Source organism: Rhinopithecus bieti, unplaced genomic scaffold (assembly GCF_001698545.2).
Source record: "Rhinopithecus bieti isolate Rb0 unplaced genomic scaffold, ASM169854v2 scaffold_40803, whole genome shotgun sequence".
Lineage (NCBI taxonomy): Eukaryota > Metazoa > Chordata > Mammalia > Primates > Cercopithecidae > Rhinopithecus > Rhinopithecus bieti.
This window is the reverse complement of record NW_016816762.1, coordinates 574,398-590,030: the sequence shown is the minus strand read 5'-3', so window position 1 is coordinate 590,030 and position 15,633 is coordinate 574,398. Positions and strand designations below refer to the sequence as shown.

General features: G+C 52.4%; 1 protein-coding gene across 4 annotated transcripts in view; it reads right to left on the bottom strand.

The window, feature by feature from the left end:
* Nucleotides 1-15,633, bottom strand: part of UMODL1 (uromodulin like 1) — a 66,375-nt gene that overhangs the window by 20,748 nt on the left and 29,994 nt on the right. For 3 of the 4 annotated variants that reach the window (XM_017855214.1, XM_017855215.1, XM_017855216.1), the window contains 7 exons: nt 14,454-14,673; nt 12,353-12,490; nt 10,500-11,189; nt 8,540-8,797; nt 6,140-6,252; nt 2,682-2,895; nt 791-928 (listed from right to left, as the gene is read on the bottom strand). In XM_017855214.1, coding sequence (XP_017710703.1) covers nt 791-928; nt 2,682-2,895; nt 6,140-6,252; nt 8,540-8,797; nt 10,500-11,189; nt 12,353-12,490; nt 14,454-14,673 — 1,771 coding nt within the window. The remainder of the gene's footprint in view (nt 1-790; nt 929-2,681; nt 2,896-6,139; nt 6,253-8,539; nt 8,798-10,499; nt 11,190-12,352; nt 12,491-14,453; nt 14,674-15,633) is intronic. The other variant, XM_017855213.1, reaches the window with a different exon arrangement.

Here is a 15,633-nt window from a genome sequence, read left to right as displayed (position 1 = left end):
CCTCCCTGGGCAGCCTGCTTCCTGCTCTCTGCCACCCATCTCCTGCAGGTACCTGCTTGTGAGATTATGCCCGTCAGCAGCTCTGTTCTCATCATAGCACCCACCCACCATGCCCTGCCCTCCCTGCTGGGTGCCGTCTTAGCTATCCGTTAAGACCAGCTTCAAGACACCACTTCCAGGAAGTCCTCCCCGGCCACACTCACTGGACTGAAGCAACTTAGCCTCCTCTGTGCTTCCTGATTCTACCTCAAGCAGGACACGTTCTACAGCCCCCCGGATACTGCCCTCACTAGTATAAACGTCCACCTCCCTTTACTTGACGCAGATTCCTGGATAACAGTGGTCATCTTGGGGTCAGTGCTAAATCCACTAAGACCCTGTTTTACAGGAAAAGAGCTGGATAGAAAGAGTGGCCGAGAGGAAACCTTCCCCTTGTGTCATATGTCCCACGGCTGCGTGTTTCACAAGACGGTCGCTCAGCATCTGCATGTTCACACCTCGTGTGTGTGTATTTTCTCTTCATGGATATCAGAGCTAGCTCTCGGACAGATAAGGCACTGCCCAGAAGCCTGGACACGTATGAAAGAATGGGAAGGAACATGCACACGCATGTACACACACATACACATACATCACACACACACACGTGCACCCACATCACACACAGGAAACCTCCCCAGGACACAGAAATATGACCTCATAGGGACAAGAAGCCCTTTGCACGTGAATGTCCTTTAAAAAAACTGATTATGAGCTAGTATTCCAGAAAAAGAAACTCTGATATCATTACCTTCGCAGGGTCTCCCAGAATATTCCACAGGGAAATCGGGGGCTCCTCTCTCACAGCTACAAGTGAAAGACCCGAGCGTGTTTCGACAGGATGTCCCAGGCACACAGTCGTCCTCCTTCCTTTCACACTCGTCGTAATCTGCCAATATTTAGAAGACAAAACAGAAGAACATCCCTGGGGGCTTGCGGGCTCACAGAAGCCTCAGGGGAGGGGGCATCTCACAGACAAGGCTGGAAACTCCAGCCAGAGCAGACTGCGGTGAAGCTGGCCAGTTCTGGAGAGTACGGGAGGCTTCCTGCCGGTGGTGCTGGGAATGGCTAGGGAGGTCTGCAGGGGCTGTTCTGGAAAGAGGAGTCTGGCCCAGAGCTGGGATGGAGATCTGGGCAGAGGAGGGCCAACCCTTCAGTTCCCAGGAGTGACCAGGAGATGCACAGGCCCTCAGACCCACCTCGGTCCAGCCCAAGGGACCCAGGCCACAAGCCCAACCCTGGGCAGAAGGCCCTCAGGCCATTTGCCTTTCACCATGACACTCGGTTGATTATTGACAGCAAAACAGGTTTACTGCAGAACATGGACAAGTACCAGAAAAGCATGACCAGGGGCATGTTGGCATGTGGACATATTTCCTTCCGGCCTTTTAAAATGCAGGCATGCTCTGAGAGCATAGCTTGCTGCTGCCACCACCTAGCTCCATGCAAATACACAAACCTCGATTCTCATCATTGCACAACAGCCCAGGGCAGGGACACCTGGTAACTTAGCACCTTCTCTGTAACTGGATGATTGGGACTTCCAACTCTTTTGCTTTTAAAGTAACACTGAAGATGAACATCTTTGTATGTAAACTATGGTCCAAAGTGAGATCAAATTGGGATATTTTAGAATCTGATATTTCAGAATCAAGGTGGATGGCCACTTTGAAAGCGCTTGATTTATATCACCAAACTGGTTTCCAGGAAGCGTGAGCAAATCCTCCTGCCACCAGCAATCTGTGCAAACACCTGCCTCACTACACTTTCACCCGTATTCATGTCAGCAGGAAAAAGACCATTTTTTGCAATTTGATGCGCAAAAAGTGCAGCGCGTTTTCATGGGGATGTCTTGGGTTACCACACCTTTGTTAATCATTCTTATTTCTTTTTTTATACCTTGCCTGTGTAGATCTCTTGTGCATTTATCCATCAGGTTCTTAATATTTATCATCTATTTGTATGATCTCTCTATATATTTGGGATACTAACGCTTCATCAAATTATTGATTTTTTTTGTTTACTTTGCTTTAAAACGGTGCCTTTATTTTGATTTATCTCTGCATGTAGTCAGTATCTCATCCTTTTCCTCTGAAAATCATATTTTCTTTGAGAAGTCCTTCTTATTCTAAAATTCAAAAAACTAACATTAATCTTCAATTTTTAAAAGGTCTTTGGTTTCTGATACATGTGACTATAAGCCATTCATCATCTATTTTCAAGTGTGATAGGAGAAAAGAATCTAAATTGTCTTTTTCTCCCTGCTTTTCTCGTTAATTATTTTTACTGGGATCTCCTTGGGAACTGTGCTTGGGAGAGGGTCTGGTTGCAGAGAGGGATGTGTCTGCCCTCAGCCCATGGAAACAAGCAGCAGGGAAGCAGTAGACCCCAAAAGAAAGCAGCACCCCTGGGCATCTGCAGGTTTACCTGAAGATGTTTTCAACACTTCAATCTTTACAAAATTATCATCACAATAAGAGGGACAGAGAGGGTCCTGTCTATTTCACATCTTCATCTAATTCCGGGGGAAGGAGGACTACACGGGCACAACACAACATCTTTCAAAAGCGAAAGGTAGTGGCTGCGCTCTGGCTGCCTCTGGTTCCGGAACACGGGAGAAGCTCAGGCCCAGCCTCTCATACCCTGTATGAAGGTGTCGCCTCTGATCACCTCCAGCAGAGGCGTGGTCTGGAAGGCAGTGAGGAATGCAGCTGACACCTCCTGGACATCCACATCTGCGATTATCAGCAAGTGAAACTCCACCACGACACTGCCATTGGTGACGCCGACGACTTCCATCCTGACCCCGCCGGCGTCCACGTGCTGATGCAGGGTGGCTGGCAGGGAGCCCCACACCTGTGAGGAAAGAGGCCATGTGAGGAGGTCCCCATGCTGAGAGGAAACAGACGCCTGTCTCAAGGCGGTTCCTCCTGCCAGTCTGCCCAGCAGCAGGGCTGGCCCATAGCACAGAGGTAAAAGCCACAGGTTGGTTCTGGGCCCCTTTCCTGTCTGCCATGTTTTCAAGCCCAGCACAAATGCCTGGGAGTGTCTGTGATATGAGAACAGCCCTTGTTTCCCCCCAAACCAGCAATCAGCTTCAGAAAGATGCCTGTGGGGTAAGTATGGGACTTGGGGCACAGGCAAAGACCCTACCTCACGGGGCTTAAAATTTGCTGGGGGCTCACAAGGGCTTCTAGAACCTCATACTCCTGGTTTGCAGCCACCGAGGGCAGGAGGCTGAGTGTGGGGTCATGGGGAGGGACACCACTCCCCAATGCCTTCTCTGGAACAGCCATTTTGCTGCTGACACTGCAGAGCATGTCCCCTTTCATTCTCCCTCCCTGCCTGTCCCCAGACTCTTCCTGTGAGCATTTCCAACATCCCCATTAGGACAGGGGGTTCCTGCCCCCAAATGCCCCACTTTCTACTCTGTCTCTTTGGACAGAGTCACACATCACACACTATATGATTCCACACTAACCCATCATGGTCAAAACACCTGAGGCAGGAGAACGGCGTGAACCCGGGAGGCGGAGTTTACAGTGAGCAGAGATCGCTCCACTGCACTCCAGCCTGGGCGACAGAGCGAGACTCCGTCTCAAAACAAAACAAAACAAAAACAAAAAGCACCCAGAAAGGCAAACAATCTTATAATGAGCTTCAGTCATCCTCAATGCAAACCTCTTATGGAAAGGGCACCTCCAGCATTTGTCCTCACAGGTGCGGTGGCTCAGGGCCCGGGTCATGGACTCACTCCCCGGCTTCTGGGCCGCCAAGGTGAACAGATCCATTGTCCCTCTCAGAGTCTGTGGACCCCAGGGAGAACGCAGCTGCCCTGGGTTGGCTCAGTAGATGACTGTTGTCGTGACCATCTTCACAATCAGATATTCCCTCTCTCTTTCTCTCAGAGGAATCTGTCATAGTCTTGGATTAATGTGACCTTTAGCTGCATTTCAAACCAACCTCTAAGCAAAGTTCCAGGCCCCTTGCTAGGAAGTGGTGAAGAGCCAGGGACCGAGGCACGCAGCGGACACCTCCTGGACATCCATGTTTGCGATTATCAGCAAGTGAAACCCCCGAAATTTCTCTTAACATCCTACTTCTGTGATTAAGTTGTGTAATTATTTGCTGTCCTGAAATTCTAGGCAAACAGAAAACAACATCCCCAAAATGGGCAAGGGAAGAAATGGTTCAAAGAGGAAAGATTAATCAAGAAACTTGGGGAGGAAATGGAGCTGCCTCGTTTGACCACTAGAGCCAGGTGGAAGGATTCGGTGTTTGTTGTTTAATATTGTAACTACTATTTAACCTTATCAATGAAATCACATTATTAATCAAACCATATTATTAATCAAACCATCAACAATTCTTGAATGCACAAACCAGGAGCTGGGAACGAGCTAAGCCACTGAGGCCGGTCCTAAAGGCAGCTCTTCTCATCTGTGGGTGAAGCGCTGGGGTTTGCAGTCCTGCTACAATATTAGCACGACAGGCCACTAGGCGGCAATGTCATACCTCTCTGTGCTGAGTCTTAAACTCCCCGATTCAAGAAATCTACAATGTGAGATTCCACGCAAACAAAATCACTAGATTATGACAAGGGCACTCCCTCTACCTCAAAAAGTCCACAAGAAGGCACATCACTAAATGGTAACAGATAGCGTCCCAGAGAATGCTGAGGGGATGGCAGGGAGGAACGCAGGAAAGAGCAGGAAAAGAACTTTCTCTGAGGCAGGGGTATTGTAGCACTATTTATAACAGACAGAAGTGGGAGCCGCCCAGTGCCCTCAGTGAATGAATGGATGAGCCTGCATGGGTTATGTCCCAGCCATAACAAGGAATGCAGAGCTGACACATGCTGCCACGTGGATGAAATCTGAAAACCTCATTTTAACTGAAAGAAGCCAGACACAAAAAGTCACAATTCTATTTCTGTAAAATGTCCACAATGGGCAAATCCATAGAGATAAAAAGCAGATTAGTGATTACCAGGAGCGGGAGGAAGTGGTGAGAGAGAATGACTTCCTTTTTTTTTTTGAGATGGGGTCTTGCTCTGTTGCCTAGGCTGGAGTGCAGTGGCACGATCTCAGCTCACTGCAACCTCTGCCTCCTGGTTTCGAGCAATTCTCCTGCCTCAGCCTCCTGAGTACCTGGGATTACAGGCACCCACCACCACGCCTGGCTAATTTTTGTATTTTTAGTAGAGACGGGGTTTCGCCATGTCGACCAGGCTGGTCTCAAACTCCTGACCTCAGGTGAGCCACCCGCCTCAGCCTCCCAAAGTGCTGGGATTATAGGCGTGAGCCATCGTGCCCAGCTGGGAGTGGCTTCTAATGAAGTTTCTTTTTGGGTGATGAAAGTGTTCTGGAATTAGTGGTGATGGTTGCACAATTTTGCAAAATAGTCTAAACCACTGAATTGTACAGTTTAAAAGTGTAGATTTTATGGTCTATGAAATAAATCTCATTTCTTACAGGTTTAAAAAAAAAACATGGAGGGACTTTCTGCTTCATAGGTTCCACAATTGAGAAACAGATTTCACTGGACAGAAAAGCATGTGAAATAAGGATGCAGCAGAGGAAGAGCTGTGCCTCCTGTCTGCTGACCGTGTCTTTGCCAGGGCAGATCCAGAGACGCTCAGGGAGCCAGGCCAGAGCTTATAGTCCTGGCTTCCTTCAGAAATGAAGAGCTCATAGGACCTACAAGTCAAATTCCTAGTTGGATGAGACTAGAAATTTTTTTTTTTTTTACACAGGGTCTCACTCTGTTGTCCAGACTGGAGTGCAGTGGCATGATCTCAGCTTACTGCAACCTCTGCCTCCTGGGTTCAAGAGACTTTCCTGCCTTAGCCTCCTGAGTAGCTGAGATCACAAACATGAGCCACCGTGACAGACTAATTTTTTGTATTTTTTTGGTGGAGATGAGGTTTTGCCATGTTGCCCAGGCTGGTCTCGAACTCCTGAGCTTGGGCAATCTGCCCGCCTCTGCCTCCCAAAGTGCTAGGATTATAGGTGTGAGCCACCGCACCTAACCTAGAATTCTATCAGCCTTCCACCCTTTCCCTCCTGAAAGGAATTAAGGGCTGATATCACCAACTCACCGTCCTGAAGAACAGTTCTAGGAAATCTCGATACTCCTGGCTGCTTCCGTTGCGAAAGGATTCTGAGTACCTGACATTTGCGATTCTGACCTTTCCAATGAGCTTCCGGGCCGCTGCAGGATGGAGGATAAGCACATTTGGAATGTATTAGATAACAAAGTAACATTTCAATATTAATAAGAGTATTTTCATGTCCGTGGAGAGCATCACACCAAGGCCGCCCTGTGTTCTAGACAGAAGGAATAGTGCCAGGGCTCAGTGACACAGTCCATCAGATGCCAGAGGACACAGGACACAGTGAGAGAACCTTTCAGAGGACGGAGCCAGCTCGGCCCCTGCAACTGTGTCCTCAACACACACACCCTTCCTTCCTTGCTGCCGTTACCCATGCTGGGGCGTTCAATTTACCAGCAAGCTGGCATGACTTGAAGCATGTGGAGGCACCATTAAATAACTTTGCCAGGGCCACAGGTACAAACTGGGCTGTCCCAGGTATACCAGGACTTAGAGCCCTGGCCAGGCCTCTACTCAGAGTCCACAGGGCCACAGGGTGCCCAGGGGTCTTGTTTACAGCCAGCCCTTCTTCCTCCCCCAGCAGCCCCACCTCCCCTTGTCTATGGGCAGTCCCTGTTTTGGCATCATCTGTTCCATCTGAATCTTTTCCCTCCGTGGAGGGCTTCTAGGAGTATGTGGCACACAAATGTGGTCCAGGAAGGTCACCACCTCATCCTGGCCCTGGCATGGCAGCAACCCCAGTGTTCAGTCAGTCCCTCACCAGATATTTGTGAAGCAGCTGCCATGTGCCAGAGGCATTCTAGGCAGTGAAGGAGAAAGATACAGCTCTCCCCTCAGGGGGCTTAGAGTCCATCTCCCCAGAGCTTCTCACTCAGGCTTAAGACAAACCACAGAGCCATTCTGCTATGCATTCCTGGGGGAACCCCAAACTCTCCATCCTTGAGATCATTTTTGTGGCTGCCTCTGAGGGCCTCTGGTTCAGTCTCTATGGTTGGCATGGGCAACCCCGTCTGAAAGCCATCAGTAGCAGAACAGGTGCACAGGTGAGAGCAGGTATAAACCTGCCCACAGGTTCGGGTCCCCCATGTCCCGTCCAGAGCAGCTGAGACCTTCAGTGGCCCAACTCTGGTTCTCAGACCCCAGGGCCACCCTGCCTGACCGTCCAGCCAGCACTGATCTCCCTCTTCTCCAGCTGCTCATGAACTTGCACAGTTCACGTCATGCACTCCCTCTGTTCTCTAATTTCTCAGGCCATGGCTGATTAGTACTTTAAAGCACAGACATAGAAGTTCTCAACTTCTATCACTGCATCCCAATAGGCCATCTTATGCCTCCCTCAAGGGGTGTGCGCCCCACCTTGCAGACCACTGCTATCAATGCTGCCCATGGTGTGAAAACCATCTTACACCTCCCTGAAGGGGTGCGCACCCTACTGTGCAGACCACTGCTACTAACACTTGGGAAACTGCCACGGTGTGAAAACCAGCCTGCAACATCAGACGTGCCCTTGACTATCCATCCAGGTAAGGTTCACATAAGAAAATACCCAGGTGGCGACGCTAACGAAAAGAAAAGAGGAATTTCATCCAAATATACGTAATGTTGTCACCACCCAGCTTGAACGCAGTGGAGTCTATGTTTGATTCATTATTGCTTAATTCTTTAGTTTGTGGCCCCGGGCTCCGGCGGGCTGCTCACAGATCATCCGTGCGACTGCCGATTTTCAGTTGATATCCTTCCTGAAAGCCAAGTCCTCTGAGACTGTTGAGATCAGAGGGAGTGGATGCAGCTCAATAGATGAGTTGCTTCCCCAAGAGGACACAGGGGAGCCACACCCGCCACCTCCCAGGCATAGTCTGCAGCACTCTGCCACTGCCTCAGAGCCTGCGGGTTGCCTAATGCCTTTTCCTGAATAAGCCGCCTCCTGCCTGGCCGTCGTTGCATGCCTGCTGAAGCCAGCCAGATGTCCCTAAGCTGAGAGGAACAATGACACCTAGCAGCCCACAAACTAGTCCAGCTCTCTTAAGCCTTAACCCATGGAAAGTCTTTTTCATACTTTTTATTCCTCTCTTTGAAAACAAATGGGAGGCCGAGGCGGGCAGATCATGAGGTCAGGAGATCGAGACCATCCCAGCTAACACGGTGAAACCCCATCTCTACTAAAAATACAAAAAAAATTAGCCAGGCGTGGTGGCGGGCGCATGTAGTCCCAGCTACTCGGGAGGCTGAGGCAGGAGAATGGTGTGAACCCAGAAGGCAGAGCCTACAGTAAGCTGAGATTGCACCACTGCACTCCAGCCTGGGCAATAGAGCGAGACTCCGTCTCAAAAAAAACCAAAAAACAAAAAACAAAACAACACAAAAAACCAAATGGAAGCCCATTACCTGTCCTCACTTTCAGATGAGCTCTGGCACCTTCTTTCCCACATGCTTTGGCCACAATCTCAACCAGGTGCAAGACCCCAGGCTCCAGCCCCGACAGTGTCACACTCATGTTCCAGGTCTCTAGGACCACGGTGGGGCTCCGTATGGAAGTCAGAGTGAGCTGGAAGGCGGAGTCCAAAGCAAGACCTGCCTCCCATGCCAGGTGGAAGCTTGTGCTGGTCACATTGGAGACCATGATCCTCCCAATGGAGACAGGAACTGGGAAGTGGAATAGAAACACCAAAATTAAAAATCAAGCCATTTCTAGGAGAAAAGAAGCCTCGCCCAATGCCAAAAATCAAATTCATCACCATGGGGACATGAGCGATTTGCAGGTGATGGCCGCCAAGGTGATGGGTGAGTAGGATCCTGTACAAACCTCCCAAGCCCGGGCTTCCTGGGCCTGCATCCTTGCCCCTCCTCAGGATGATAGCAAATGGCTTCTGGTTTGGTTTTGTTTCAGCAAATGGCTCATATACATCCCTGAGGCCCCTGGACTCCCCAAAATGAAGGCCTCTTGAGCAGGTTCTTGGTGGCGCCTCAGATGGACCGTCTACTCTTGACCCCGGGTGGATTTACCCAGGATCCAACTCGGGGTCGATATTGGTGACAATGCTGGCTAGAGAACCATTCTTACAGGAAGACCTCACATCCCTCAGTAATACTGACTTACATGGGCTTAACAGTCTAATCTTAGAGGCTGCTTAGCAGAGGAAACGCACTGAGGAAGATCACATTTAACAGTTCATTAGCATGAAATCCAGAGGCAGACTAGCTCTGCAAGCTCACAGGGCTGTCATGGCCGACACCCAACTCCTGCACAGAGCTGCTGTGACTCTCCTGAGATGTCACCTGGGGGCTTGGTGATGGCTCAATCTTCCACAGGTAACATGGAACTGCTGGGGTTACGGTATGACTAGAGGTGCAGAACAGCTGAGGGGTACAGGAACCCTGGATGTGTAGAGCAGATGGGGGTACAGAACACTTAGGGGATAAAAAAACAACTGGGGGTGTAGAACAGCTGACAGTGCAGAGCATCTGTGGAGGTTCAACATCTGGGGTGAAGAGCAGCTGGGGAAGTACAGAATCATGGGTGTAGAACAGCTGAGGGAGCACAAAGCAGCTGGGAAAGTGCAGCACACCTATGGAGGTGCAAAACAGCTGGGGAGATACAGAAGAGTTGGGGAGATGTAGAATCTCTGGGGCATATAGAACAGCTGGGCAGATACAGAGCAGCTGGGGAGACACAGAATAGCTGGGGAGATGCAGAATCTCTGGGGCATATAGAACAGCTGGGCAGATACAGAACAGCTGGGGAGACAGAACCACTGAGGAAGTGTAGAGCAGCTGGGAGTACAGAAGAGCCAGGGGTGCAGAAAAGCTGGGGTGCAGCACACCTTGGTGTGCAGAGCAGCTGCAGGGCTGCAGAATGCTTGGCAGGATGACGGAACAACGGAGGGGTGCAGAACAGCTATGGGAGGGCAGCATTACTGGGGGGTGTAGAGTTGTTGTGGGGGTGTCATCACACTGATTGGGGCTGGGGCAGGCGGGGGCACAGCTCTGCTAGGAGGCAGGACAGCGGGGGTGGTCAATGCCTCAGGGGATGGCTCCAGTACCTAATGTGACAAGTAAGCCCCAGTGCCTGCTCCTGAAGGCAGACCTCTGCCCCAGCGGCTGCAGACAGGGAGCCCTAAGACGTGAGGAAGAGAGGGCTGGGACAGGCAAGGGGACCAAGCTGTCTTCCTAACTCAACCAGAAACCAGCTGCTGGGCGCCTCCGTTTCCTCACGCACAAGATGAGGATGCTGCCTGAGCATTGCTAGCAGCCTGCGACCACGGCTGCGGGAGCTTTGCCACCAGAGGCTCACACAGGCTATGGGTCCTATTAGTCCCAGTCCCCATGCACCATTCGAGGAACTCACCACAGGCGGGGGTCTTCAGAGGTGTGAAGGTGGGGGTCGATGGCAGGTCTACAGAACCGGAGGGTCCACTGTCCTCATTTTGCAGCCACGTGGGATTCAGAAGTGTTTCCCATGTGGAACCGGTGGCATGCCACATGACGTGGCCGGTGGGGTCCTCAGTGGGGGAAGGCCAGGAGGGTGGCTCCATGGTGGAGTTTCCCAGTAGCTGTCCAGGGAGGGCCAGTGGGCCATCTGTGGCCCCAGGAGGGAAGCTGTGGGTTGACCCAGGAGCCTTCAGGGAGGAGGTGGTGCCTATCACCCCAATAGTGTTCCTATGACCGGGGCTCACCTGGCTGGGGCTCCCCTGGCTGGTGCTCTCCTGGCTGGGGCTCGCCTGTCTGAGGCTCCCCTGGCTGGGGTTCACCTTGCTGGGGTTCCCCTGGTCCATCCCCAGACCCAGGGCAGTGCTGGGCGCCTCCTGCTCCTCGCCTTTTCCTGTGCCGTTCCTGTCATATCCGACCACACTGCTGCCCCCTCTCCTGGACGGGGGTCCTGGGACCCAGTCCTGGCCTGCTGCCGGGGTGCCCTGAGGGTGCCCAGGGCTGGGTGACAAGTTCTCTAGGCCGAGGACTGCTGTTCCCATGCCAAGAGCTGGGGCCGTTACCCCTGTCGCCGCAGATAGCCCATTGTCTGTGGGGCTCACCAGGTCACCTGCCAAGAAACATCCACTGTCAGAGCCTGCTGGATCCCACCCATGACTAAGAGCCCTCCCAGGAGGGCAGCACAGCCGTCCAGCAGGACTGCTCTGCATCCCCACGTGGACCTGGCCAGGGATGCAGGTGGCTTCAGCCAGCATTCGGGAGAGTTTAATGGGCTCATGTTTGCAGGCTCCCCGGGAATCTCCAAAGGCAAGTCACGCCTCTTTACTGGATAAATGAAGAGACTGAAGCTGAGGGTGAGGGATCCACCCGGGGGGGCTACAAAACCCGGACTTGAATGCAGGGCTTGGTTCTCACAGGCCTCGGATTAATCCATCAGGACTCTGGGAAAATGGGACAACTTCCCCCAGATTTGTGCTCAGTGTGGGACTTGGTGCTGGATGCTGTCATCGACTTGCAGGACATTAGGCAAATAAGAAAAACAGGAGAAGACAGGCTGTGGGTGTTAGGAAGCAGAGCAGCACTCGCAGTGTCTGAGGAACATTCTCCCCAGAGAACAGGTGTCGGCTGCTCCTTCCAGCTAGAAAGGCCTCAGTGGGGGCTGGCAAGCCGGTGGCTGGGCACCTCTGCCATGCCTGCATCCAGGCCAACATGGCTCATCAGTCACTGCCTTTTAGGTCCCCACGTGACCTCCTCCTGCTGCTCAGCTCAGCACCCCAGGTATCCCCAACCCTCACATCAGAACTGGCCCACAGTAAAGACTGGGGGCTGATACAGCAGGACTAGAGCTCAGCAGCCCCCATCGAGCCCCTCTCCAGCTTCTCTGGGCTTCCACCCCTTCTTGGACTCCAGGCCACCTAGGGAGGAATCCTTTGCCCCGGGCTGCATCCTGACTTCTGTGGACCCAAGGAACTTGCCCTTCATGGACCCCTGTATCCCTCCACTTAAAAATCTATCAAAACTTACATTTTATAATGACATCTGGATGGCAACGAGTGTAATCCAGGCTAGATTCATTGTTTTATGTATATTTACTATCCTTCTATTAGTTTCTTTCTTGTGATTTTAAAAGAAATTGAAATGAAAACATTTCTGTAGGTCTCTAACACTGCCATAGGTCCTCAGCGCTGTGCCAATGGAGAATTGGACCTTGCCCCACCCCCAGATTCTCGGGCAGGGGGCCTCCCCGGAGTTGGCAGGGGGGTCGACACGTACCCTCACAGGCCCGGCCTGCACGGGAAGGGGTGGCATCCCTGGTGGTGCGGCACTGGCAGGTGTAGGAGCCCTCCAGGTTGATGCACCAGGCAGCCGGCGAGCAATCGTGCTCTGCGCTGTCCACACACTCGTCCCAGTCTGCCAGGGGTAGACACAAGACAAAACCCATGAGAAAATGGCCAGAGGGTGATCAGAAGACAGACCCATGCTGGAAGGAGTCCTTCCTAGCCATCTTTGCAGTGAACGGCCGGGAGCAGGGGCACTTTTGGGGCAGAGGTGGGGCGTTTGTCCAACACTCTCATGACAAGCTTATGGCCTGCCCGTGCCCACCTTCACATCGGTTGGCTTATTTGGGGGCAAAGATTAGGAAATGTTGGTTCCTTTGGATGATATTAGCACCCACAGGTGTGCATCTAACCCTTTCTTCTTTATTCTCTGTTTCCACACCCCAAAAGTTGAAATGCTTTCTCCTCTGTCTTTGATGTGCCAACATTCTCCAATACTTAGTGTCTCAACCAAGACATAGAAAAGTAACTGAGCCGGGGGTGGGGTCCAGCTGAGTATAACATGAGCTTCCCACGCCGGGGGTGGGGTCCAGCTGAGTATAACATGAGCTTTCCATGCCAGGGTTGGGGTCTGCCTGAGTATAACATGAACTTCCCACGCCGGGGGTGGGGTCCAGCTGAGTATAACATGAACTTCCCACGCCATTCTAGAGCACCCAGGTGTCTCTACAGGTGTGCTCCTCCTCCTGTGCCTCAAAGACATGTGACGTGATGTCACTGGGGGGCCCGCCTTGGGGAGAAATGGGGAGGACAAGGACAATGTAGTTCCGGGGGGTGGCTGAGCGCATCAGGGGCCAGACCCCGCTGGGTGGTGACAGTGCCTTCTGTGCTTCTGCAGAGCTGCCGGTGGAGGTACTCAGGAACGAACTCACGCCCAGCATGCCACAGAAGTTCCAATTCAGTTGGAATTTAAGCCACGATGTGGGACCAGTTCAGTTCTGTGCAAAGAAAACCCTGCCGCTGAGTGCTCAGAGTCTCGTTTCGTGGCTTTTTTTCTGTTGTGCTTCCTGTGGTCTCCACAGAAGTGGCTTCCCTGGAGAACAGCAAGCTCATCAGCGGCCACAACAGCTATGCCACCACCCTGGCACGGCCTGGGGGCTGCCTTGCCATCAGAACACTGCTGGTGCTAACCCACACCTCTTCCTGGGGTGCTACTCAACCTCCAGCTTACCAGTAACTCTCCTAGGGGTGCTCCGGGTTGGGTTTGGAGCCTAGGCTGGCTGGGTTGCAGTCCATGGAGGACAGCAGAGGCACCAAGCAAGCCGCTGGCTCAAACCACCAAGCCCCTCGTGTCTATTTTGGTGTGTGGTGATTCACCTAGTCTTCACTCCTCCGTCCCCCCAGACAGCTCCCAAGTAAGCTCAGAGGAAGGTGCTGGCAGCTGTATTTAGTCTTGCATTATGCCTGGAGGCTTGCCGGCCCTCCAGTTCAGAGGAAGAGGCAGGTGTGGGAGCAGAAAGAGCTGCCAGCAAGCCTTTGCACCCTCCCGGGCTGGCCAGGCAAGGGCGCAGAGCAGGCAGGAGCCCAGGGCAGGAGGCCGCACACTGCTCCCATTGGCCCCGCAGCCAGGTATGGTGGCGGGTGCCTGTAATCCCAGCTACTGGAAAGGCTGAGGCAGGAGGATCACTTGAGCCTAGGAGGCAGAAGTTGCAGTGAGCCGGGATCGTGCCGTTGCACTCCAGCCTGGGCAACAAGAGCAAAACTCTGTCCCAACAAAAAAAAAAAAGAACTGTGGGCAGTTGTCCAGTGTCCTGGAAGTGCTGGGGGGTCCTGACCACAGACACAGTGAACTTCTGTCCCTTTCCCCCGAGCGGACCTTCCAGCCCCATTTCACTCAGGGTCCTGGGCTGACTGATGAGACACAGGTGGGCTGGTTGTTGAGGGCTACTGCCCTGGCCCCCGGTTCTGGTGGAGGAAGATAGAATAGGATTTGCATTTCTTTACCCTTTTAAATAAAGGAAAGACTGACTCAAAGTCACCAAGAGGATTTCTGAGCTGGAGGGCACCAGGCAGCAGGGCCGGTGGCTGGGCTATACCTTGCACACGTGTCCCCTGCCGGTCAATCTGGAACACTGTGCTTGCCAACAGGGGCCGGAGCATGGGGGCCAGCGTGGAGACACTCACGGGAACCCCAGAGTCCTGCACGGTGAGCTTGAGCCTCACGACCACGCTTCCCGCCTGGAGAGACACTATCTGCATTCTCAGTCTCCCACTTCGGTACAAGTCAGATACCGCCGGCGGGAAGGAGCTCTCGACCTAGCCAAGAAGAGGCAACAGCTACTCAGACAGCAGACATCCATCAACGTCTTCACGACCGTTAAGCAGGGTTCCAGGTGTGATCAATGGATGGTTCATGGAGCCATTTCTCTCCTCTGTAATCAAGAGGAGGCACCCAGCGACCGACCTCTCAGAGCAAGCAGAGAGGTCCATTCACAGCACCTTAGCTGAGCTTTCCCTGGGACGGCCAGGCCTGGCCTGGTGTGCGCTGGGGACTCACAGTGACCACCGCAATCAAGCTCCCAGTCATGGAGCATCAGATGGACAATCCCCTCTGAGTGTCCTGAAAACTGGTGTGAAGGTCATTTGTGTGAGTGTGTGAGAAAGACTATTGGATTGATTGATAAATGGATTGATAGATGGAGAGGCCCCATCAAGGAACAATGCCTACGGCTCTTTGGAGCTGTTCCCCCACTTACTAGGCTGTATCCCGCAGAAAACATGCACACAGAGCCAGGTGCTTAGGGTCACCCACGCCCAAGCAAGGGAGACACCAGCCTGATTCCCCGCCTTTCTGCCAACCCATACTTGCACACACAAGTGAGTTAACATTAAAAAAGGGAGGGAGTTCTCTGAAAACAATGAAAACTGGATTCCCCCTGCAGGCGAATGTTGGGAAGCAACACTCTGTGGGTCTGGCATTTCTACACATCTTGCAAATAGAAGCACTAACTGCCCTTTTGTTCCAGAATATCTTTCCAAGGATGTTTGCATAGTAAACAGCCTTGGGAGGGAGAGATAATGGCTCCCTCCAAAGCAAAGGGCAGGTTTGTTACTGTCTGATGTAACAGATAATGTCTCCTTCTGGAGCAAGTGCTTGCACCCATTATAAAAGATTCAGGTTCCCTAGGGTTGGGGTTCCTCAGCTCAGGTGCAGACTCACTTTATGTGCTTCGTGCCCCTGAGGCCCTCTGCATCACCTCTGTGGGACTCGGGTGC